A 26423-nucleotide genomic window follows, 5' to 3' on the forward strand; every position below is an offset into this window, starting at 1 on the left:
TTTTCATATCAAAATAGATGTCATCAAACAAATCTTCTAAGTATCTATCAAAACATGAAGCAAATTTTTTTGCACAGTTATTAGCTGTGTGACATGTGTGACACAGCTAATCACCATCAATATCTAATAAGTGGGGTGCTTTGTTTGATCGTAGTCTGGTTTCAACACCCTTTTTTTTTCCACGCATGGTGTTACATGAGTCCATTAATACACTAATTAAGTTTGCCCATGGAATATTATTATCTTCAATAGTATTAACAACTGCGTTAAAAACAACTTCTGAATTGCAAGATTCCATCTTTAGAGATGCAAAATGATGAACTACAACTTCATTTTGATTGTTGTCATAAAACTGCACCAATATTGCCAGTATACTTTCTTGAGCATTGCTAGTACTTTCATCCAAATTTAGAGAAAATGGAGTCTCCTTTAAAGTTTTAATGATATTTTCCTTAATAGTTTTTGCGAGCCCATATTTCATCTTATAACATGCAGTAGTCCTGGGCATTTCCAACGAGTTTAGTGCCGTCTGATCGCGGCTCAACTGTTTGCAGAGTTCAATTAAATTGGGAGCTACATTGAAAGAAAGAGAATTCTCGGCGATAAACGAAGTTATTAATACCTCTTGGCGTGCTTTTCTTGTCACTATATCCAATGGCGGAGCATCAGTCTCCAGTAAGTCATCAGTATTTTTTGAATTAGCATAATTACTTAAAGTCATTGAATGTCTAATGCACTTTGAATATTTTATGTGCGTCACAGTTTTAGAATGATTTGTGAAAGCCTTGAATCCTTCCCCACCATACTTCAGCAGTGAGTTACAAAAAACACAATATGCTTGTCCAGCAACATTTATTTTCTTGCACCATGTGCCGATGGTATCCCCATTACCATCTCTCCGTTCAACCCAATTCCACCTAAATGCATTCCAGACACCTTCTTCTAATTGTATAATATCACTATTTATATCGAGAAATTTCATAGTGAAATTCTCTTGCGTACATAAATAAAAAAATATTTCAATAAACGAAACGAAAAATTTACAAGTGCATCAATAAATGAAAGGAAAATTTTACACAGCGGAGAAAAAAAAGTTGCGAAGCGATCAATGACAAATAGCTAATACGGCAAAAAATCCCCCTTCTCTACTTATTGGCGCCACGCCAGGAGAGATAAGACCTTTGAACCCAGAAACATGTGATCGCACATCTGGTCGAACGAAGTCTCTCCCGTTTTTTCTGCCGCGCCTACTTGCCGAAAAGAATCCAGAAGAGAATGTCCGAGAACCGGGGGAATGAGTCATAACTCGCAATAAGGAAAGAACAAAAAAGTTTTTTCCCCCCTTTTCACGCATTATCACTGCCTGAAGAAAGAAAGGAAAAGTTTTCACCACACACACTGACCTTGCGTTTTCGGCTTTCAAAGCAAACAAAATTACCCAGATCAAAATAAATAATATCCTACTTCCTTTTGAACGACGATCCCCGGAATTTCTGGGTATCGAAGTTCAAAATCCCCGGAATTTCGGGGTTTCCTCGGAGCACAAACACCCCTGGTTAAATAATAAAGCATAAAAGATTCATGCCAAAAAGAGCTGCTATTAATGTTCATGAAGACTGTAAATAATAATCAAATGATGAGATATTGCAATGCACAGTATAAAGTAAATTGAAAATTTCAGTTTTAATATTCTTCTATTGTTTTTCAAAAAAAAAGAAAAAAACTAATTTTATAAATTTTCTTTAAATGAATAATTGACAAAGCATAAAATGACCTGAAAAACATTCCATAAATAAGAAAATTTTTAATTAATTCATTATGAAAAGTTTTTGGAATGGTATACTAAAATGCAATTAAATATAGCATTAAAAGCATTCACTAAAAAACAACAAGGAAAATTTAAACACATTCCTTGAAGACAAATTTCATGCAGAAAAATATTTCTAGCATTATATAAATCTTTTTTTTTAACTGTGTTAAAATCTTTTTACTTATATCTATTATGTTAGATTTAAAATTAAATTTGTCATTATTGCTGCCAAAATCAGTCATTTTCCAAGTTCACATTTTTAAGTAAGTATAAGCATAAAACTAAAATTAGTAAATATTGAAAAACTATGTAACCACAAATTTTCATACAAATTAAGATATTAATGGTTATTAAGCTGTCAAACCAGATAAAGATTTTATAAAATGATATTTTGCTTATAAAGACAGATCAGAATGGAACACAAAATCAACACTGAGTGCACACTCAGCAACATAACAATTGTAATTTACGATGAACACAGCACCAAAAAGAATATTCATGATCTCATTAACTTTCTGTAATGATTTTTTCTCATATGCAAATAAAAAATTATAATCAAACAGTAACCTGATTAAGAAATGAAACTACAGTTTCAGGAAAAAACAATGGAGAAAAAGAGAACATAAGAGAGATTAGGTATTAAAAACAATAAAATGAACACAGGTAAAAGGACTTTTACAACTTTTTACTTACTTTTAAATCATCTGTAAAACTTAACATATCCTTCAAAACTTCTGCATGTTTTCTCAGAATTGCCTTTTGACAGGATCGATGATCAAGGACTGCATTCAACAGGTAAGCAGCCAATAAATGTTTGTCAAATCTTGGTTCCATAGGTTGAATACTCTTTTTTGATTTGCGCTAAAAATCAACAAATATTTTTATGCAAAAAAAAAAAAAAAATGTATACATATATAATGAAAACAATTGCATATACTCCTCTCTTTGTGTGCCTGTATATTATTAATTTTCAACAAATAAAAAAAAATTATGAAAAGATCTTACAGAAATCAACTATTTAGAACATAAAATAGTTATATATGCAACCTTCATAATCTTGTTCCAGAACGATATACAAGTCTTTTGCAGATATATAAGAATCTACACTTCTCACTTTTGATTTCCTTTAAAATTTGTAGTTTGCAAGCAGGAAATTCTTTGATGTTGACAACTGTCTAAAACAATACTTAACTATTATATCTCCTGCAGGCACTAAAAAAAAGCTAGAATAAAATATATTCTATAAATATTATACACAATGTCAATTCAAGTGTTTGTTTTATGAAGTACTTGTTGTTAAAATACTTCATGAACAAAGAGTAATCACAAGTTTGTTATACTTATGAATTTTTAAATGAGGTAAAAAGCAAAGAATTGATATCATTTCTAAAAATAAGCCTGTCGAACTTAAAATGGATCGTTCCAAAACTACTTTAATCAATCTTAAGTAAATAATAGTTTAGGTTGTATAGCTTTAACACACAAATTATCTTGAAAATGATATTTTGATTTTATCAGTCATTTACAAAATTAAGCAGGAAATGGCGATAGACATTCCATGTATTTCTAACAAGAACAAAAACTTAAAAACATGGAAAAGGTTTTTTTTTCAAATATACAAATTGTTTACTGGGATAATTTTAACATTAATTAATAATTTATGAAGACATTATGCACAATAAACAATGTAAACAATTAAAAAATAATAAGTAATGTAAACATGAAGTTATTTATTGTCTCATTTTATTTGTCTATTGACAACAGACAGGTAAACTTTCCAATATAGCTGGAAGTCAAAACTTGCAACTATAAATGATTTTCAAGTTTAAACCTGGTAAGAAATGCAGTACTTTAATTTTATTCATTACCTTTTTGGCAGCTGGTGGTTTATCAGCAGGTAATTGGAATCCTGCCTCTATCCACTCTTTAAAAAGCATGATTAGGCCTGCAACTTGATTGTGGTTGCAGAGACATTCGAGCAAGGTCATATAGTCATGGGGATCAGCAGATGAATCAAGATCCTTAAGTTTGAAAAAGCAGAGACTTGCCAAATTGGGAACCAGTTCAGTTGGCATGAAACTGCTTAGGTAGTAAATAGAATTCCACACAGAGGTATTCTGAAAGTAAAAATAAATAAATAAGTAATAAGTGCATTTTAAAATATATGAAAGATTTTCTTTGTCTACAAGATTAATAAAACTCTAAATATCATCTAATACGACCAACGTGTCTTAAATTATATGTCAAAGCCTAAAAAAATTAAATAAAATGCTGTATGTCCTGCTATTGGATTTTTAAAGACGATAAATACAAATAATGTACAAAACTTATTGCAATTTAAAATTTCCACTAATCCAAATCTGATAAAATTTTTATTTTCTTTATCATGTTGAGTCGAAAGTTTTAAAAAATACAGGATTTGATTACAATATTAAATATAATTGATAAGTAATTTATTATGAAATACAAACAAAACATGCAAAATTACTAAGGCTATAAACCAAGAAAAATCATTGTTTTCCAGAAGAGAAGGGAGGAAATGATAAAGTAGAGAACATTAAAAATTTTGACTCCTTTATGAATAACAATACATCAAATATATAGAGAAAACGTTCTGAATAAAGCATTGTAATAGAAATTTGATAACAATCATTACTATTTTTAATTGAATTGCAAATTTTTTTTAAAAAAAATAAATTATAAAGAGTAACACCCATAACTTCCAGAGACAACTGAACTCATTACAGAAAAAGCTAAAAATAGTGCATTTCTAGTAAAAGATGAAATTTGTTTCTTCTCATCATTTAGATATGTCAAAAGCTTCACAAATGAAGGCATCCTTTGTTTTAGATGTATAGGTTTTATAACACACAAATTGTAATTGAAATTAAAAATTGAACCTAATCCAAATATATTATTTTTAGATATATAAAGACTACATTCAGGACTACTTATGAAGATTATATATAGAAGTATTTCACACGCTATCAAGTTGAACAATCACAAACTAAAGATAGAAGTTTAAAGCTTTAAAAAATTACTGTTCCTATGAGTAACAATTAATTTTCACTAAATATGATATGCTATACAGCCGAATCTCTATACATAGAAGCTTGAAGTGATTAGGGGAGAAAAAATCTCATGCAAAAAAATTTTAATATTTAAAAATATATATTGCAAATTTTTTAATGATTTAAAGTTAAATCAATAAAACAAATTTTTAAGGTTAAGAAACCTTAAAAGAATTAGAAAATTATTTTGAAAAATTTTAGGAATAATAATTATCAAAACTGTAGATACTGTACCTGATGAAATTTCATATATTTGCCAAACCTTTATTCTTTATCTTGTTAAGTCTTGTATTAAATAAAAAATTTCTTTCATAATTAAAGATTTTTTTTAAGACACACATTTACAACAAGAAATGTAAAGTAAATTATAGCTTTAAGTTAGAAAGCAGATTGATCTTTCCTGAATTTCTAATTAAAAAAAAAAAAAAAAAGTGAAGCAATTTTTTTATTTTACAAAAGGTATATAAAACATAAAAAAATGGAACATCTCTATAGCTTTATTATTTATAATAGCATTTTCACTATAAATAAAAATTGCTAAAAAAAAAAAAGTTTATAGATTGAAAAACTGACTAGTCGAGTTAATTAGTATTTTGGAATTTTCACATTATAGAAATTGGGATTTTTCAATAATTCAATCCAGTATAACTTTTAATATATATATATATATATATAAATTTCGTTCCAAAATTTGCAGTTCTTGCATGATAAATAATTTTGTTTGTTTCCAACTCCATCTGAAAAGAGCCAACTGAATATTAATTAAATTTTAAATTACTAACAGCAAAAAAGTGCACTTTTCATTTTATTTCACAAAGATGCTAAAAAAATTAAACAAATGTGACTCAGATCCTTAGTATGAAAATTTATCCAATAATATATAATTATATATTATTGGAATTAATATATGAACTAATACATGATTTTTTTTATTGGAAATTTAAACATTTTGCTACTTTTCAAAATTTTCAAGTCCACTTATATGGTTGATCTGGCACTAAATATTTCAACGCCACAGAGACAATTTTTATTATAAATGAACTGCATTAGTTCCAACTTTCTTTCAGCGAAATTTTATTTCAACGGTAAAAAATTAATTTATATAATGGTATTATAAGCAAATGAATTTATTTATAAAGGATGAAATTTATTCTTAGGTGGAACATTTGTTAATTAGATAGGAAATCCATTAAGCTGAGAAGTATATTTGTTTAAAGATTAGGATTTTAAATTACAGAAATACAGGTTGACTCACAGAAGAAAGTTCGTGTACCATCTATTTAAAATAACTGCACACAAGTAATATATATAGTGAGAAAACAATTCCTCATTTTTAACATAAACATTTCTTAACTTTATTTTGTTTGACATATACAAAGTACACAAGAAAAACCAAAAGAATCCTCTAATAATTTGATCCCATGAATTTAACGAAGCTTCATGTTATAGAACCCCTTGAAATAATAATTATATATATAAAAAAATACACTAATTTGAAATTTTGAACACCAGTCTGTGAAAATCGAAATACAAAAAAATGGTGCAAATTAAGAGAAATGAAATTTTGTACAAAGTCTTTTAACATATTTTGTAATAATGTATCAAGTTTTGATTAAATGAAATAAGGGAAACTATTACATTTGCATGTTCGACCACATTGAGGAGAACATGAGAGCACAAAATAGCTTAGATAGATGAAAATTTGTATAAGATTTTATCGCAAAGATCTGTATCAAAATTTGGACCAACTGTACCAAGCCAACTCTACAACCATGTCGACTGCCTGTTAATCAAACGATTTCTCAAAGATGAAACAATCTAGATATATAAAATTTGATATGTAAATTGTAGTCGCGTTGAATGATCAATTCTATCAAATAATGTCCAAAAGATATGTTTTTTTCAAGCATATCAATTGCCATTTTGAATATGTTTCAGTAATTGTATTCATTGGAAATAGACATATACAATATGTATACACCCATAAGAATAATCACAGTAAAAAAAACAATAAGTAGAATTAATAGATCATTAATTGTTATTTAACTTCAAGTGCAGTTTGCGATACTGCAATTTTCTTTTCGATTTGTATTACAAATGTTTCATAAAAAAAAGCACGAGAAAACAATAACAAGATTGTATCAATTATGAACTACGAATATCTTAGTGGATTTTTATAATTATGCTTTTATGCTACAGTTATTCTTTTTAACTTTATTTTAGTTATCTTGATACAATAAAGTTATGAATAGTAGATGATTATCCTTATAGGGCACTAAAATTTTAGATTTTTGAAACTGAAACATATAAAAATCCCCGGAGAAGGTTTATGCAATTTTTTTTCATGTTTTGGTTTTAAAAAATTCATTTTTTAAAACCAAAATATTTAAAACACATATAACATGCAGCACACATTAAACAGAGGTAAGAAAAAAAAAATTAAAACTAGGAAGTAAAACCAATAAAATAAATGAATTTTATGAAAATATATATATAGAGAGAGAGAAGACAAAGGATATGAAATTTAAATGTGTGAATGAGATTTTAACAATGATCAAGACATTAAAAAATATATATGAAAAGAAAATGGAAGAGATTCTGTAACAACTTTAAACCCAAAAATTGCTTTTTATGGTGCTAGATGTGAATCTACTATTTTAAAATATGAAATGAAAGATAACGAAAAAGGTAGATATATAAATGCATGTTCACTTTATACGCCGTAAATTTCTTTGATTATTTTATAGGACATCCTAAAAAAATGCAATAAGAAATGTTATGGATTAATCAAATATAAGGTACTTTCTCCTAGAAAATTATATCATCCTGTGTTGCCTTATAAAGAAGATAAACTTATATTTAGCTTATGTAAATAGTGTTAAAAAATTTAAGTGTACACCTCAGAAAACAAAAATTGAATATAAGAAATACAATGCTATGAAATAAAAATGTAATCATAAAATAAATATAAAATAGCATTCAATTTAATTCCACAATAAAAAAAATGGTTTCAATATGAAAACAGAAATTTGTAATTATATTTGATTGTTATTTATACACGAGACAGTTATTACTGTCCTTATTTGAAATCCTCATGTCCAACAAACTCTAAAGTATTTAAACTATAAGATTGGTGTTTAAACTTTTAAGTAAAGTTCATAAATATGCATTACTTGCAAAACTAGTCTTGATCATTAAATTTTAGAAAGCAAGATAATAAAATAGAAATAATCCTATAAAATTGCAATCTGGCAACATAAGTATTCTTTCTTTTAATAAGAAAGTCTCACATTTTTTTTTTTTTTTTTGTCAATTGAATAAAGATATTTTTGATAAGAACGAAAATCACACTTTATATAAAAAATAATCTGATTTACAAATTATTCAATCTCAATTTTATAGTAGCAGTTGAAACTCATAAATCATAATGTATAGATTAACAAAAATAATTAAAAATAGTATACAGTTCTTGAACAAATAGGCATGTCAAGGCATTCCCAATCAACAGTGGATTCTTTAAAAAAATATTTTATCATCCCAGCTTTACTGTCATATAAAACAATTCACTTTTTTACTGCAGCCATGTTTAAAATATTACAAAAAGTATTAATCTTTTTTAAACAAAAACTTATTTTATCTATTTCCATAGTAAAACTATGTTCTTTAAATGAATAAGAAAAAATTGAGAAATATCTTGCAGCTTCTGAAATATCGACAAAAGTTTGTGCGATTCATTTAATATTGAACGTGCCATTTTTCTAAGGATTAAAATATTTTTTTTTTTTTTTTTGTGTGTGTGTGGGGTGGGGGACTATATTCATGTTGAGTAATTGATTAAAAGGAAAAATGGTATACGTAATGAGAGAATTTCAAGACACTAATTATACTATGTTAATTAGCCCAGTAAATCAATTCTCCTATTTAAACAAATTTGTCCTCTTGAGTCATTTCCATTGATAGCAGTTTTGTGATGTTGTGATAATAAATAAAGTCAGAGTTGCCCTATTATTTTTATGTGAAGATATGTTAGATATATGAGAATTTCATTTGATATACAGAAACATTTTCCAACTCAAAATTTAAAATACTTGAAAAAGAGCATATAGGATTCCACTGTATATGATTAAAAATGTCCTCTATACGAAAGAATGCATTTTCATTTAAAATTACTTAAAAATTTGGATCATTTTTTTGTTGTTGTTATTAGTGTTCAGAAAATAGAATACAATCAAATCATTATTTAATATATTTTATAAATAACAAATATCAAGAGCTACAAACCTGATAGAAATGAGGAAGTTTCCCAAGAGGTTTTGCAATTTTCCCCACAATCAGCTTTAACAAACTTTTGTTTTCAGGCTTTAGAAAAAAAATAGAAACAAATGTAAATAAAAGATAATTTTCAAAGCATCAATCAATCAATAAAAAAATAAAAATTTTTAAAAAAACAAAAAAACCAAAGACCATAAGCAAGGGGAAGAAAGAACATTTTCAGTAAATAAAACAAACTGTGTTCTAAATTGCCATTTGGAAGAAGGGAATTAAGTGCATTTTATGCTTTAGTATATCACTTATATTTTAAAACATTATAAACTTTTTATTTTAAAACTTTATAAAATTTTATATTTTATATTAGGATTAAATTAATACTTTTGAACACAGACAAAAGGATGAGCAACAAATTTGCTAAAATTCTGAATCGCACAAGCAGAAGAATATTTGATTAGCATGCATCAGGGTGCTTGAAAGAATTTTAGAAAAAATAGGCTCGCCTTAAATCTGCAACACTCTGGCCTCCACCTTGAGATTACATTATGAAAAACACTGAAAAGACAGTCTGAGTTAATGAAACATAACATTTCCATACACAGTTCTCAATCAAAACACTCTCATTCTTTATAGAAATAACGCAATTCTTTTCTATTTCAGCATAAACTACCCCTTTTAAAATTCTATTATAACTGAACACTGCCCTACATTTCTAAATTTTAGATTCAATGATTGAAATAGAGTCAATTCATGTGGAGTCACATGACATGCCATCCAATGTTGAACTAAATATCATACTGTAACATTATGCTCTTTGTTTCTCCTGCGAAATACATATCAAAATTATACCGCGTTATGGGGGCATAAACTGATTCCGTTATACTATTACATCTGCCAAAAAAATAAAGCATAGAAAAACTGCTAAAATCTTATTTTACAGCAAAAGTTTAGCAACTAAACACTAGCAAAACTTTGCACACTTATTAATTAGGGCTAGAGAAAAAATGCAGTCAAGTTTTACAAAGTGCAAAAAATTAGAAATAATACTGTGCAACTTTTCTGTACTAACTTCAAAGCAAATTATCCCACAAGAAATGAACAATGTAATTTTTTTTCAACTTCTATTAATTGAATTTAATACAAAATTGAAAAGGTGCAGACAATTTAAAACAAGGAAATTTATAGATACTCTTTATAAGGCAACAATGAAACTTTGAACAACTATCTCTTAATTTTTTTATACTTGTTTATTTAAATATTTTTTTTTGTTTATTTGATACTTTTAATTTATTTTAAAGAATTTATATGAAGAATTGTTGTAAGATCATATTAGCAAAGTTCTGAAAGAATAGAAAAAGAAAAGTTTAAAAGCAAATGATTAACAGTCTATATCAAGATCAACTAATGATTTGATTAATTTTCTTTTTTATGAATGAAAATTAACTATTATTCTTTCTCAGGACATTCATTAAAACTTTTCTGATGCCACAATAGTCAAAAACAATATTTGAAGCACATATATAAAATAAATATTAATAATTTGTAGATAAAAATTAATTTTGATTTTTAAAAATCGATAATTATTTCAATTTATATTCTCAATGCATTTAAATAACATTTTAAATGATAAAAGAAATTTGTGTATCATTTTATACAATAGTAATTTTTACATTAAAACTATTAATAAAGAAAGTATTTTAATCCTAGACATTGCCAGGTATATGATTAATGATTATAACAAAATAGATTACCTTTTCTAGGCTGTGGAGTGAAGAAAGCCACATAATGGAAACAGCATCTAAGAGACCAGATACAACATCAGGATCATGGAAACCAACATCTTTCAAAATTTCCATGTTTTCATTCAGGTAATCCAGTTCCTTTTTAGTCGTAGCCTTTTCCACAAATTGATTGTAACTCATTGTATAGAAATCAATGCTCTTCACTGCATGAATCATGAACTGAGCTAAGAAGAAAACATTTAATTTACTAATATTACACACACATACACACACAAAGGGGGAAAAAAACACCCCTTAAGCATTTTCATAAATTGGATGGGGATAAAAATACTAAAATGCTATCAACAATTAAAAAAAAAGGCAGATATAAAAGGAAAAAAGTTACAAAATTTTACTGAATTAGAGCTGAAAGATTTCTCTAAAAGTTTAAAACCATTTTAAAGAATATGCAAATCAAACTACTTGAAGTGATTGTAATTTTTTTTCACTAAAATTTATAAAAAATATTAAAAAAAAAAAAAAATTAAAACTAGATTTCCCAACAGAAAAATAAGTCTTTTATCCTAAACAATTAATTTTTTAAATAGAATTTTAGTCCATTTCTAAACAGTTTTCACAGATTAAAAATATTTGGGCATGCAATCTGCACCTAAAATTCTTTCATAAATTTACAAAAACCTGAATATGATGTTTAGAAGGATTCAAACAATTCAGGTGAGAAGTATAAACAAAAGATGAGAAGCTAGTAAAAGATTCCTACCTGTCGTATCAAGGCCAATGAAGCCAGGGGCATACTGGAAAAAGACACGAGAAGCCCCTCGATCTGCTTTGATCATCTCAATACAACGTGTCAACCAACCATCAGGGCTCTCATCTTTAGGAAAGTAACTGTTATAGACAAGATTAACAATCAATTTGGAAATAACCGAGTCCTCTTCCATGCGTGCTAATAGGTGCTCAATAGGAACTATGTTGAAATACTGAAAATATAATAGAATAATAATTAAAGTATTAAATATTATTATAAAAATTGAAAGCATTTAGTTAAAAAATAACAAAAGCAATAAAAATTAATTATTCTGGCAAATGAAACAATTTCTGCATTTTCTTATAATATATATTTTTAAATGATCGATATATTTCAAATACATTGATTGATAGAACAATTATTTCTTTAACTTGTTATAAATTGCTAATTATAAAAACAAAGCTTACCATATGAAAAATGCTAATATGAAATTACTTACTTTAATTGCAGAAATTTTTTTAACCCTCAGGAGGAGTTGACAAAAAGCAATCCTCACTGGATCAGAAATATCATGAAACAAAGGCTTTAATCGAGGAAGAATTACTTGCATTGTAGGCAATGTCAAAGGATTTTCCAACAAGACTTTGAAACCCTAAAAAAAAGTCGAGATAATTATATTGAAAAGAAAATACTTAAGTATATTTTAAAATATTTTCATAATTTTACACAAAATTTAAAATATATATATCAGTAAAATTAACACGAATGAAATAAATAAGAGCACCAAGAATTTATAGATATTACATAAAAATGTTAAGTGCATCTACCTTTGCAACAGCACAACGGACATCAGTTGAAGAAGAATCACAACTAAGATCATTAACAATTATTGTGAAGTAAGTCTTCAATATCTGAAAATACATGTACAATTTAATGAAAAATCTTAAAATTAATCTAAATCTGAAATTAATACATCTTTTCCTTTACATTTCTTATTCAATTGAATAATAATAATAATAAAAAATTATAGCTATATAAATAAAAGCCTTTCTGCTAAAAAGTCAGATTAAAAATTCTCTTAGAAGTTTAATTATTTTAAAACTATTGCTGATATGCAAAAAACTGTACTTATCCACAAATAAATTATTATAATGAAACCTCAACAAGTATAATTCCTTCTGAATTTTACTCATCAAGCAAATAATTTTTTCCAAAGGAGACAAATATAAAATAGGATAATGTTTCATCACCCCCAAAGGCTTTTTAAATAGTAAGTTTATAATAATGCAATTTATTATTTACAGTTTCTTGTGTGTGTGTGTGTTTTTTTTTTTTTTTTTTTTTTGCAAGAAATTTTCCTGAAGACGTTTTTTTTTTTTTTTAAATTACACTTCAAAGTTCGGCAAAAATGAGAACCACCATTATTGTTAAATGAATTTATAGCGCAAATAGCTACTGCCTTATAAAACTGATGCTTCTCAATATATGATGCAATCATTTCCTATGCTTTCATTATTTGTTCTCTGAAGCTATTACTTCCTTCTTTCCTGACTAAACCACTTCTGCAACTATTTTACTGTGACACAGAATGCAGTTCTATATGTTCTTTAACTACTTCATCGATATCGTTGCTATATATTTCTAATACCATAAGTTGGGTTAGAGAAACATTCTCATCCATTAAAGATACATAGACACTCTTTTACATCATCCCCAAGTAGTGTTTGACAATGCTATCTGGCCAATACTTCTTTCAAGTAGATATAAGGGTTCTTACCGAGCAAGTGCTCAACACTGATTAATATGCGCAATCCAGCACGTGATGTTACAATATCTTCTTGTTTGACCTTCTGCAAACTATCATTAAGAGAGTAACTTTTTTTTTAACATTTTGTTTTGCCAGTTATGTGAATCCTTAGCTATGAGAAGTGCTTGTAAAGCAAGGTATGATTGTATTTTTAAATAAAACTATTTTCTTAACCAAATAAAATTAATACAAATGATTTTGATAAGTATTAAAAATCATTAAATATTGAATCAAAATTGTCTGATCCAAAGTCTTTTACAAATAATTTTTTTCTTTAAAGGCAAAACTTACATCTTCAGGGAAAAGTTCCCAATTTACACTCATAGCAATACAAAGTCCAATGACAGCAGTACTACGCACAATGGGATACTCATCAATAAGAAGATCCTGTAAAATAAAAAAGGATGGAGATATGCAATAAATACTACTACTGATTTATAACAGTTTTACAGATATTCAGTGAATATGGAAATTAGTAAAGTTTATTAATTAAAGACACCTAGGAAAATATTATAAATTTTCATTAAAAGAATTTTAAGTTCAATAGATAAGATAAAGGAAAAATACCATAATTCCATATAAATATAGTCAGTTTAATTATCACCATATCTTACTATTCTTTTACAAACACAAAATAACTGTGATAAGTTTTCTAAATTTTGCGAATGGTTCTGATGAACAATTTCTTTAATAATTTGAGTACAATGCATTGACTTTATATTTTAATGGAAGAGGGCAGACATTAGAAAGATAAATAAAGATTTTGTCAGCTAGATATAGGTGGTTATCAAAATAATGGGAACACCTTAGATTTATAAATACTCCTTTATCAATATGATGTAGGTCCGCCTTTGGCATGTAATACAGCTTGAATTCGCCTAGGAATCGATTAATACAAGTATTAAATAGTGTTTAGAGGAATATTGTGCCATCCTTTCTGGAGATATTGTGACAGTTCTGCTAGAGATGCCTGAAGATATCAATGCTGTATTGAACGCTCTAAAATAGACCAAAGAGATACAATTATATGGAGGTTGGATGACTGTGTGGGCCAAGGCAGATGTTTAACTTCATCCTCGTGTTCATCAAACCATGACTGGACAAGTCTCGCTGCAGGGATAGGTGCATTATCATCCTGGAAAATTCCATCTCTTGCAGGAAACAAAGTTTGCATCATAGAAAGCACCTGGTCAGATAAAATTTCTCTATACTTCTCCCCAGTGATGCTTCCTTTCAGAGTTACAATTGGTTCAGCAGAAAACTACGACATGGCTGCCGATATCATGACAGATCCACCACCATGCTTGACAGTTGGAAGGAGGCAATCATGAATGTACACTTTGCAGGCGTCCTCCAAATGTGCACCTGTCCTGTTGTAGGAAAAAGTGTGAAAAATAATTCGTCAGATCATATTACTTTCTTCCACTTATCAATCGACCAGGTTTTGTGAGTGTGATACCACTGCAGATGACGTTTAGCATTAACATCAGTGGCAAGTGGCTTGGGACTTGCTGCTCTACCATAAATGTTTTGTTTATGAAGGTGTCTTTCAACTATAATCACTGACACTGGAGAATCTAGATGGATATTGAACTCTGTGGTCACTTTTGCTGCAGTTGTTCGCTTTTTAGACATTACAACCCGCTTCTATATCGGCCTGTCTCTTTCGCTTAGCTTCTTTTTTGGCCCACTATTTTGCTTTGCCGAGCTTGTCTTGCCAAGCTGTGTGTATGCTGTCATGACTTTAGACACTATACCTCTAGAAACGTCTAAAAGTCACAAGTTTCGGTCACATCTGATCCAGTTAGACGGGCTCCTACAATTTGGCCTCTTTGAAAATCTTGAGAGGTTCGACATTTTAGACGTTTGAAAAAAAAAAAAAATCCAAGAATTACAGAACTTCAATAAAGCTTACACATACTACCAGAATATATACATTGCTATTTATATATATATATAAAAAAACTGGTAGCTATTATTATATTTTAATGCTTATGAAGTGCATTCAAAAATATCACTTTTACTCACAGATGTTTCCATTATTTTGATAACCACCTATACATCTCAAGAATTCTTATACTGAATTCAGCAAATGTTTGATCATAATTAGGAAAATTGCAAAGTGTAAATTCTATAATATAGAATGTGGTAATTTTTCAAACTATACAGAATATAGCTAGCACATATTTGATACTGTAACACTAAACAAGTTACAGAAAATGCAAAATAAATCTAGATACCAAATAAATAAAGATTGTCTTTCTTAAGATGGCATATTGAATAGATATGATTTTATGATATTTATAATTTCATGTTCCTCCCATACGTTCCCCCCAAAAAATGTATTCATGTATAAGCCTTTATATTTAAAAAATCTGTAATTTATCTTATTAATAAATAAGAAAAATTACAGATTTTACTATGCAGATCAGATTGACACTGATCTATGCCATATTTTTGAATTCTTTCTTACAAATACAAAATAACAGAATAATTGAACATTTACCTTAATCAAAAGCAATTGTTCATTGAGCTCTTGATCAACAGCAACAAGTTTAACTTCTGGATCTTCTAGAGGGAAAACATCAAGGAAAAGTCGAGCTGAATTGGCTCGAATAAGGCCATCTGGGTGCTGAAAATATATAACATTCAATCAACATATTCTGGTTTTTAAATTAAAGCTAGTAAATATATTTAGTTTGCATACTTTGAACACTTTTGAAATGCAAGGATTTATCACATTACATCCCTACAGAGAGTCCAAGCAATATTAAGGAAAAAGAGAGAGAGAGATTATATATATATATACATATATGCACACAACATATTTTAGCAGATATGTGGACGAAAAGAAAATAACCTTTGAAATTTTTAACTTTGATTTATTTTAACTAGAAAGGCATAATTTATGTACAAAGAATAAATGATAAGAAATAAGTCAGTTTACATCGCAACACAAGAGAGGAAGAGACAAATTTTTCCTTAATGAGATTTTGATAGGGATTTCTTTTACGTGTCGATTTAGATAAGGATAAATTTAAGTACCTCGAAAAGAATGTAATAACATTAGGGATTTTTGTCCCTTCACCTGAAGCATGAAAACCTGCTGAAGTGAATAATTTTCAACAGCATGTGTTAAAAATAATTAAGTAAAGAGTGGAATTGAATCAGGAAATAAGAGATAATTTTAAAATGAAGTTAATATGAGCTAAATTAAGATTTAAATTATATTTAGAGATATCATTACAAAAATTTCTCCTTAACATGACATTTCTTTCGAATGTAATTTTTTTTAAGGCATGTTACACCAAGCTTTAAATTATGATAACTTTTTTGGGGGGCTACTGTTTAATATTTAAAAAATATAAGAAAGAAGAAAAAGATAATCTTATTATATTTCCGAATAGTTTTACAAGTATAACAATACAGGAATACAAAAGTACAAGTATAACAATATAGACATCTTTCACAATAACCATAAAAAACACTTACTCTTAAGGAGCGCCAAAGAATAGGTTGGTACGAAATATAAAGCAACTTAGATACACGAATATCTTTTTTTTGACTGTTGAATTGAGCCAAAATCTGAAATAAAAAAAAAAAAAAAAAAACTTAGTTTTTTCCCCCACTTTTACCCTTTGGTAATTAAAATCACAACTCTAGCTTAACATACATATTGAGATATTACAAAATTTAAGACTATAAATTTTCATCAATGTAAATGGTTTCATTACTTTTCATTTATGGAACTTTAGCAATACAATTTGTTAAGTGCATCATTGTTTTTATTCTAAACATACTCAGTGAGAATACATTTGATTGACTGCTATGCACATTGTTGCACTAATTTCAATGAAATAACTTTTATTCATTAATGCAACCTGCAACATCAAGTTTTTTTCAGTTTAAACTTCCTAAAACTGAAATTTTTATTTTGCCACCAAAGAACAAATATTATTTATTTGTATTAGCAAATATATTTATACAAGCTTTTTACTCTAAATAAAGAATTTTTTAATGAAATTACAATAGTCAAAATACATTAGCTTTCATTTGAATAACTGATTTAATCTATCTTATTTAAAAAAGATTCAGCGTAATTTTATCATAATTTTTGCAATTGCTGATCAATTTTTTTAAACCACATTTTCATGAATGCACTAAAATCATTTAATTGTGATAGAAGAGAGTAAAAAATGCATCACTTTTCTCACAACTGCCACAAGTGCCTTTCGTCGTCCATTTACAGCCATCGTGATGAAATCCTGAAAGCATATTTCAAGGTCCTAAAGAAAGTGGAAAAATTTTCATCAATTAATAAAAATTTCACAGTTTGTTTTCAATAAATATTTTTTATAAGATCAACAGTAGCTGTTGTTAAAATTTGAGTAAAACATTTAACCGAATAAGTTTTTCAGAAGCAATTACTTTTTGTAATTCCTCATTTTTCGTTTTCACAGCTAAAGCCCAGGCATTGAAGTAAGCTTTTCCATAAGCAGAACCTTGTGCCCTTTCAAAAACACCAAAAGATGTTTAAATTCTTAGAGGTATAATAACAGTAAACATGCAAATAAAAAAGACAATATCTGGATATATTTAATAATAAAAATAATGAAGATATTTTTAACAAGAGAAATTTTAAATTATGTAAATGTCTTGTTTGGATTGTAAAAAAGGGGAAGAATAACTCTCTAAAACTTACATATTTTAACATGAATGATTTGCTTACAAAAAAAAAATGGTGGATTAAAAAAACCAACACCAGAACACGTAACTAATTTTAAATTAATAAATTTACCCAAAGAAAAAAATATATTTACATATTTGAAAATCAGAACTTTTTTATCAATATATACAGAAATGCAAATAATAATAATATAAATATATATTAGTAATAGAAAATAAAAACTTAAAAAAAAAAAAAACCTGTATTAAAAGACAAGATAACTGTATTAAAAATAAGAACTACTAACTTTTTTTTAAATATAATAGAAATAATATTTCGTATCAAAATCTAATAACACAATACTTACAGTGTAGCTGAGGATAAATTTCGCTTGATCGCTTCATGTATTTGAGAAACATATTCATTATTTATTGCCAGAATTAATTTAATGATTTTTTGACCCTAGAAGAATTAAGAATATGTATTATAAATGCTTCTACAACAAATACAAAGGGAAAGTAAAAAAAGAAGTACAATACCTCTAACATTGATAAGTAGAGAGATGAGGTAACACATTTTTTATAGAGATTAAATACTTCATTTACATCAACCTCTTCTTTCATGCTGATGACTTTGGGAATCAGAGACCGTAGAGCAAAAACCCGCTTCACATCTTTTTTCTATATATAAAGACAATATATCCTATATATTAATCAATTTAGGATAATTAAATTGATCATTTTATGAAACACATTGTATAAGACGTTATATTTAATATGAGAGGTTATTATATGTATATTTAGTGTTAATATTATAGTCATAGCACTGTTATATTTTTATTTTTAACATATATATTTACATACAAAAAAAGAATTAAACGGATGCTTATATCTAGCAGTTTACTTATAAAATCGATTTAAAGAGAAAAATCAAATTATATATATGTTATTTGAAATAAGAGTGTCAATAAGCTTTTAAAATTTTTTTTAATTATATTATTTATTGCAATTATTACGAATAATTTCATATATTATTTCTTAAGAGTAATTATATTAATAGCTGCCAAGCAAGCCAATCTTAATAAATACATGCCTTTTTTTTAAAAAAAAAAACATATTTGCATTCAAGACAATGAAATGAGAAAAACATTTAGAATTAAAAAAAAAATTAAATTAAAACCAAGTAATTAACAAGATTTCACTTAACTTTAAAAAGTACCAAAAAACATAAGAAAATCAGTTCTATATTTATATTATACAATACAAGAAAAAATGCTTATATCTCATCTACTGATACTAAATGAATACCAAAAAAATTATAACAATCTGAAAACCAAGGAAAATCCCTTTTTTCAATGCAATAACTTAATTCTATATTTCAAATTTTAGATGAAAAGGTTAGTATAAATTTAAAATATATAAAATAATTCAGTTATACATTGAACAAAATAGATACGATTTTTATTTCACTTTATAATTAAATGGCAATAAGATATAAAGTGATGAATAATACATGGCACTTGATTTATATTTTCTTGTACACAACAATTTAACAATTAAAAAACCACAACATTTCAATGAAAAGATTATTTGAGTTGATTCAGCATCATATTGATCAGAAGCTACACAGGTACTGCATTATTATCAGCGTTGCCACACAAATCTGGGAAAAAAGTATTCTCTGTGTTTTCCCCATACATATCTATACTTATAATAAAGCTCAATGTGTATGTGTGTGTGTGTGTCGGCACTCTACAGACCAGACCGTTTGACCTACAGCTACCAAATTTGGTACATGTATACCTTGGAGGTTGGGAATGTGCACCTGGGGTTCCTTTTTTCGAATTTTTATTATCAATTAAAAACTAACTTTCCCACCAAAAAAAATCTTCCATTTTCCCCACCGCCAATTGAGTAAGGCTTCAGTTTTTTTTCTCCCAACAGTAATGAGGCTAGGGTTAATATTTTTCGACGGATTATTTCAAACAATTCTGTTTATTTTCTTAATGTTTGATGCATTTAAAATGAAACATTGTTAATGAATCGATCTTTCAGATTCATTCTGAAGTACTTTTGAATTAAAATAAAACAGAATAAAGGAAATTAAAAATTTCTAATCCGCGTAGCGTTACCCCAACTGGCGTAGAAGAAATCACGTATTTGCATTACGTAACTGGCGTTGAAAATTCACGCATGCGCATTGTGTTCTGAATTCCGCATTGTGTTGACAATTATTATCAACAGATGCGGACTGGATTTAAATTATTTTTAGGTTCGTTGTATGCTTTTGTAATTAAAATGTATTTATGTTAGTTATATATTTTTTGTATATGCTTATAGTTTTAAGTACATCGTTTTTTAAGTAGTTTTTTTAAAACCTGTTTTCAACCGTTTATTTTAAACGATTCGTTTTATTTTCTTAGTGTTTGATGCATTTAAAATTAAACATTGTTAATGAATCGATCTGCTCATAATGAATCTAAGAAAATTTTGTTGACAAATTCTTGAGATATTAAATAAATTAAAAACGATATTCTTTAGTGCCCATAAAGTTTAAACGCTGAGTGACTCTATTTTCAGTAATCAGATTATAAAAAAAATGCTTTGTTTCAGTAAAAAATATTATTATATTAATTGCAGATTAATTTTTCCCACTTTAATTTAAAGCATAAATTCTACGGGTGCTAACAGAAAATTAGAGAGATACATATTACGTTATAACTGAAGGCCTTTATAATATTATGAATGAATTATATGACAATCAAAATTTGAAGTTTTAAAATATTTTGATGAAGAAGCTATTAAAGTAGGAATTGCATAAAATATTTAATTAATAAAATTTTAACGAACATTAAGATTGGCGAACCGGCTGGTCGCCAAAGGCGGCTAGTATACAATATAAGAAGAAATGTGTGAACAGCAGTCATGTACTAGTATTATAGAATGGCAATACTCCACAGTTTTAAAGAGCGGATAAAGCAAGGTTCTTCAATTAATGGGAATTTAAACAAGATGCAGCTTTAAAAACAGTAACATTTTTTCATGTTTTTTAGACTTTTGTTCACAAATATAACTCTACTAAAAAAGCCTCTTTTTTCAATTTCAATAACTCTGCTAGTAATCAAGTAACTCGAAATCACAATTCCAATATAGATTTTTAAAAAATTCAATTTCAAAATTTTAGTATCATTCACCTCTATCAAAAATAAGCTGTATAATGTTTTTGCTACTTCGATTTTGCATCTCTGGACAATATTCTTCATTAATTGTGAAAAGGATTGTGCAGGTTGAGGTTCGAACTCGCAACGTTAGGGTTCATAGCTGAGTAACAAAGCCACTAGACAAAAGTGTACACTCTTCTCCGGAACTTGTTAACTGGCTTATAATGTTACCACCACAACAGTCCCCCACCAGTGAGTCGGTAGAGTTTATCGCGCCAGTTATGGCGAGCGACGAACGTTGATATCGCGCCAAGTGTTATGGTGGGCGACGGCGAGCGTGTGCGAGTGGTTGCTGCCGGTAGATGGAGCCACGACAGCTGAATGAAGGATGCGGTTGTTCAGAACCAGGGCCACCAATGTGCAGGTTTGAGGTTCGAACTCGCAACGTTAGGATTCATAGCCGAGTAACATAACCACTAGACAAAAGAGTACTCTCTTCTCCGGAAGTTGTTAACTGGCTTATAATGTTACCACCACAGGATCATATAACGAAAGCACCAATGGTTCAGGCGTCTGCAATTTTTAAGAAATAGTTGAAGAATGTTCGAATACATTAAGTTAACTTTCGCCAGAATCGATTAATCCTAACAAGCATTTATAATATTATCACTTGTAGGAGATCTAGGCAGAGTTTTTTAATATTTAAATTAAAATTTATGCATTTCTTTCTTAATATCATCAAAATTGTTTAGAACCCATTTTCTACCCAGTGGATAGAACAAAACTTCAACATAAATTAAGAAGAACCTGAATTTCCAGGAAATCAACATAACTAGCTGAACTATTTTAAATATTCTACACATTGCTCTTAGAGTAATGTTTACTTTCCACTGAGTAGATGTCCATATTGAAGCATTCCATGGATTAAGTGTAGCCTAAAAATACCTAGATTTAAATTTTTATAGTCATTTTAGCACAAAAGATCTTTGATACCTTTTAAAATTTTTTAATTTACTTTTGATCCATCCACACTAATTTATAAAATAACCGTATGTCCAAACTTGATACAACCTCTTTAAAATTCTCAAATGTGAAATGTGGTTCAAAATTTCATCAAAGTACATTACAAATTTTTTATTGTTTAATCCATAAATCCATAAAATTTAATCCATAAAAAGTAATGCACAACAATAACATACAGCGAACATATGTGAAAATATTTCCCTCCTTAAATGTAGTAAAGGTCAAATGTGATGCAACAAATTTTAATGCCTATAAAAATTCAGCTTTAAATTAGTGTTCTTGAACTAAAAAGTTCAAAATCTAATTATTTATAAACATCAAATTTGATGTTTTCAGACATATCCTGTATTCATTTTAGACACTAAGTCCTTCAGATATACCCTGTATTCATTTTAGACACTAAGTCCAATATCAATTATGACCTTTTCAAACTGACACATAATTTTGAGTTTTCCTCTTTTCACAAGACTAATATGTGCCTATTTTTCCATATTACTTAAGCTTATTATCTTCTTACAAAGCGAGCAGTACACAGCAAACAGATTTTGCGGAATTTCTCTAATCCATTCAGCAAAGTCAGGATTCATATTTTAATCTGCCCAATCTATATTAAATATGGATTTCGTGTAACTCAATGTTTAAAATTTTTTTTTTTAAATCTACTCTCAATTTCTTTAAAAGTAAACAAACTATTCAATAAACTTATGTGTGAGTTAATAACACTGCGATGCTTCCACAAACTGAATGTTGCCATTACAGCCAAAGAAATTTATTATATTCTCTCATGCAGTTATAGATACATAGCTGCAATCCAGGTATCTCATTGGAAAAGAACTGTACCACAAATCAAAATTCAACTGACTGACCTATATAGAAAGGAGAGGGTGCAGCAAGTAGAAAAAGGATGAATTTTTGCAATTACATAGTAGATAGTACTTTGTATTTGGAGTTATGACTATGATATTTTATTCTTGAAATGTTTGGAGACGGAAAAAAAACAACGGTTGAACAAAAATTGAAAATTAAAATTCTCTGTATTTTCCCGGGTTTTTTGAAACCCCCCCTTTTTTTGTATGAGTTTTAAATTTCCTGGTCCTTCTAATGCCATGGCAATTTTAATTACGTTAACAAATGTGCCATATTTCAGCAGTAAAAAGAAAGTAGTTAATCTGTTAATTTTATATACATCAGGTTTAATGATTAAATCAAATACAAATTTTACATCATAACAGTTTTTTTTTAAATTATTAAGTTAAATCTGTACATAAGGTAATATAAAAATTGCACACATTTCCTTCAGTGATTTAAGTCAAGCAACAAAAACACATGGAATGCAAAGCAATTAACAATTAATGGCTCCCTGATAATAGATACACAACTAATAAATAATTATAACAAATATTTAACAGAGTACATAGTTCATTTTCAAAAAATGTCAATGATAGGTACAAGGAAGATCTTCCAGAAAAGCATGCATGATGAAATACAAGCACTCACATCACAAGAAAAAAAGTACTCCTTTGGATTTAATTTAAACTTTGTCAAGTTAAAAATTATTAATGAAACATTTAAAACAATTTTAGTAAACAAAATAAAGAACCCAGCTTTGCATAGTAGAAAAATATTTGATGCTATTTTACATTTATTTATTAGAGGTTTATAAAGAATGAATAAAATTTTTTAAACTTACCATATGTTTTTGTGCTAAGGATCGCTGCATCAAATAAAGAAAAGCGTTAAAAGTGACGAGTTCATGATCTTGGTCGAGGTAGTCAAAATGGAAAATTTTCTCGCACAGCAATGCAATACTGTTTTTCAAATTATCTAAGCTGCTAGGCAGTTCAAAAATGATACCTAAATTTTAGAAATGCACAATTTAATCTACATGAGATCAATTCTTATATCTTATTTTGATACATTTTCATACAAAAATAAAAATTCCTTACGGTTCAGAAATACGACCATGTGTAAAAGACCTTGGGAGACAGGCATTCTTTGATCCAAAATCACTGCAGCCAAGTCAATAGCTGCTTGAATGATATTACTAACTTCTAAGCAAGCCTAAAATAAATAAAATGATACAATTGAAAATGGATTAGTTATATATATTAGATAGGATCTTTTTTTTTTTAAAAAAAAAAAAAAAAAAAAAAACTTAAGATTATGAAAGTTTCCCTTGGAATTTTATTAATTTGATTAATAATAAACCTAGTCAAAAAAGAACAATTTTATATATATTTTAACTTTTATTATTAACTTTTTTATTAAACAAATAATAACATAAAAACTAACCAACATAATATTTAGAATACAAAGTACTATAAAATATCTAATATTTTATAGATAGGATAAATAATAAATAATGAAAATTTCAAACATTACTATATTTGTTAAATAGGAAAATTTAGATATTCAACAGAGGACTTGCACAACAGTTTTGTGAATTTCTAACAGTTCATATTACACTTTACAATTACAAAAAATAACATTTACTTTTTTGCTTGGAGAGATTGCTTTACTTTTATTTGGAGATCTTTTAGTAGTTCCTATAATAATGGTATCCACTTGATTAATAACAACTTTGCTTAAGTCATCCCACATATTATCAATTTCTTCAATACTTAACTGCTTCAATATACTTTTAAACATGAATGATGATTTCTTTGATTTCTGAAAATAAAAATAACCAATACTGTTAATATAGAGTTAGTTTAACATTGTTTTACATTTTTTTCAAGAACCTAAATGTCTAAACATAACATTTTTGCAAAGTAATTCTTTTTATATTATTATTTGCACTAAAAATTATTCTGTTTAATTCAACAAATCTAAAATCTAAATTTTTTTAAATGGCAAATTTTATTAACAAACAAGAAAAAATTAGTTTCAGATAAATTTTATTTTAAATTAAATGTATTTTTATAAAATAAATCTGTATAGTGATAAATAAATGTCAATTTCAAAAAAACAATTAATAATAAACTACAAGTAGTATAGTAATTTTCAACTTTTTTTTTTCTTCTTCTTTACATTGCATTTAAATTCTTACTTACACCATTGTAAATAAATTGATTTTTAATAAATGTTACGTAAAAAATTATTTTCAATATTTTTAAATCAATTTATTTTTATTGTAGTTTTCCATATTTCAAAAAGATTTCATGGAGATTTATATTAAACATCTAAACAGGTTTCACAATACCTTTAATAATACACATTTTATTTACTTAAGAGTATGCAAATTTTCATAAAATTCTATTCTGAAAAATAAACATCACCAAATATATAGAGAGAATGTTAAAAAATTCATTAAACAATTAATAATTATAAAACAATTATTCAAATTAGAAAGTGTATATTCTTTAACAAAATAAAAAAAAATTAATTTTTAACTGTGTTTATAACCATATGTTCTATTACAAGTGGTTAAATTGCATGCAATATTATATTTCTTCATTTTACAATGATTGCTAAATGTTAATAAAAATATGTATATTTACAAAATTGGAGAAGTCTTTAAATTCGTATTTTAAAACATTTCATATCACAAAAATATTAACCTCTAGCTTATGGCTGGTACAACTGCAGCACAAGATTTTTTTGTACCTTTCCTTACAGCTCGGTACAACTGCTGTACCAGCAACGAGTTTGAATTTCCTTATCTCATTTGAACCTTTCAGCTGAACCCTAATTGCATCGTAAAATCCCTTTCCTTTCGATCTTTTCCCTTTTTCAATGAATGCCCGTATTCAAAGTAACTTTTCTGAGTTCGGGCTCCCGAAGCCTAAAGGTTAACATATACTGCTATGTTAATAAGTGGATAAAGTAACTGCAAAACAGGATTTATTTATTCCTGATATTCAATAATTTTATCCTTAGCTATTGTCATCTGAACTAAAACTAAAAGAATAATTGATTGTAAATGCACTTTTTAAAACAAATAAATTTCTAGTTAATACTATAAAAAAACAATTTTATACTATAACAAAGTAAAAAATAACATTACTCACATTTTGAATAGCATATTCCACCAATTTCCCATTTTTAATGTCTTTTACTGCAGCAATAAAATCCTGGCTTGATATTTGATCATCCATTATTTAAAAAAAACTAAAAATTAAAAAAAA

General features: G+C 27.4%; 1 protein-coding gene across 2 annotated transcripts in view; it reads right to left on the reverse strand.

Annotated features, from left to right (window-relative positions):
* Window positions 1-26423, reverse strand: part of LOC129961599 (condensin-2 complex subunit G2-like) — a 131737-nt gene that overhangs the window by 26952 nt on the left and 78362 nt on the right. For both annotated transcript variants that reach the window (XM_056075104.1, XM_056075103.1), the window contains exons 2-19: window positions 26307-26406; window positions 24790-24966; window positions 24243-24357; window positions 23987-24150; window positions 18653-18793; window positions 18481-18575; window positions 17876-17957; window positions 17653-17733; window positions 16940-17032; window positions 15954-16079; window positions 13739-13834; window positions 12468-12551; window positions 12140-12292; window positions 11653-11872; window positions 10902-11116; window positions 9163-9240; window positions 3679-3927; window positions 2504-2671 (exon numbers count right to left, since the gene is read on the reverse strand). In XM_056075104.1, the coding sequence (XP_055931079.1) occupies window positions 2504-2671; window positions 3679-3927; window positions 9163-9240; window positions 10902-11116; window positions 11653-11872; window positions 12140-12292; window positions 12468-12551; window positions 13739-13834; window positions 15954-16079; window positions 16940-17032; window positions 17653-17733; window positions 17876-17957; window positions 18481-18575; window positions 18653-18793; window positions 23987-24150; window positions 24243-24357; window positions 24790-24966; window positions 26307-26393 (2424 nt within the window). In that variant the 5' untranslated portion in view covers window positions 26394-26406. The remainder of the gene's footprint in view (window positions 1-2503; window positions 2672-3678; window positions 3928-9162; window positions 9241-10901; window positions 11117-11652; window positions 11873-12139; window positions 12293-12467; window positions 12552-13738; window positions 13835-15953; window positions 16080-16939; window positions 17033-17652; window positions 17734-17875; window positions 17958-18480; window positions 18576-18652; window positions 18794-23986; window positions 24151-24242; window positions 24358-24789; window positions 24967-26306; window positions 26407-26423) is intronic.

The sequence above is a fragment of the Argiope bruennichi genome, chromosome 2 (assembly GCF_947563725.1).
Source record: "Argiope bruennichi chromosome 2, qqArgBrue1.1, whole genome shotgun sequence".
Taxonomy (NCBI): Eukaryota; Metazoa; Arthropoda; class Arachnida; order Araneae; family Araneidae; genus Argiope; species Argiope bruennichi.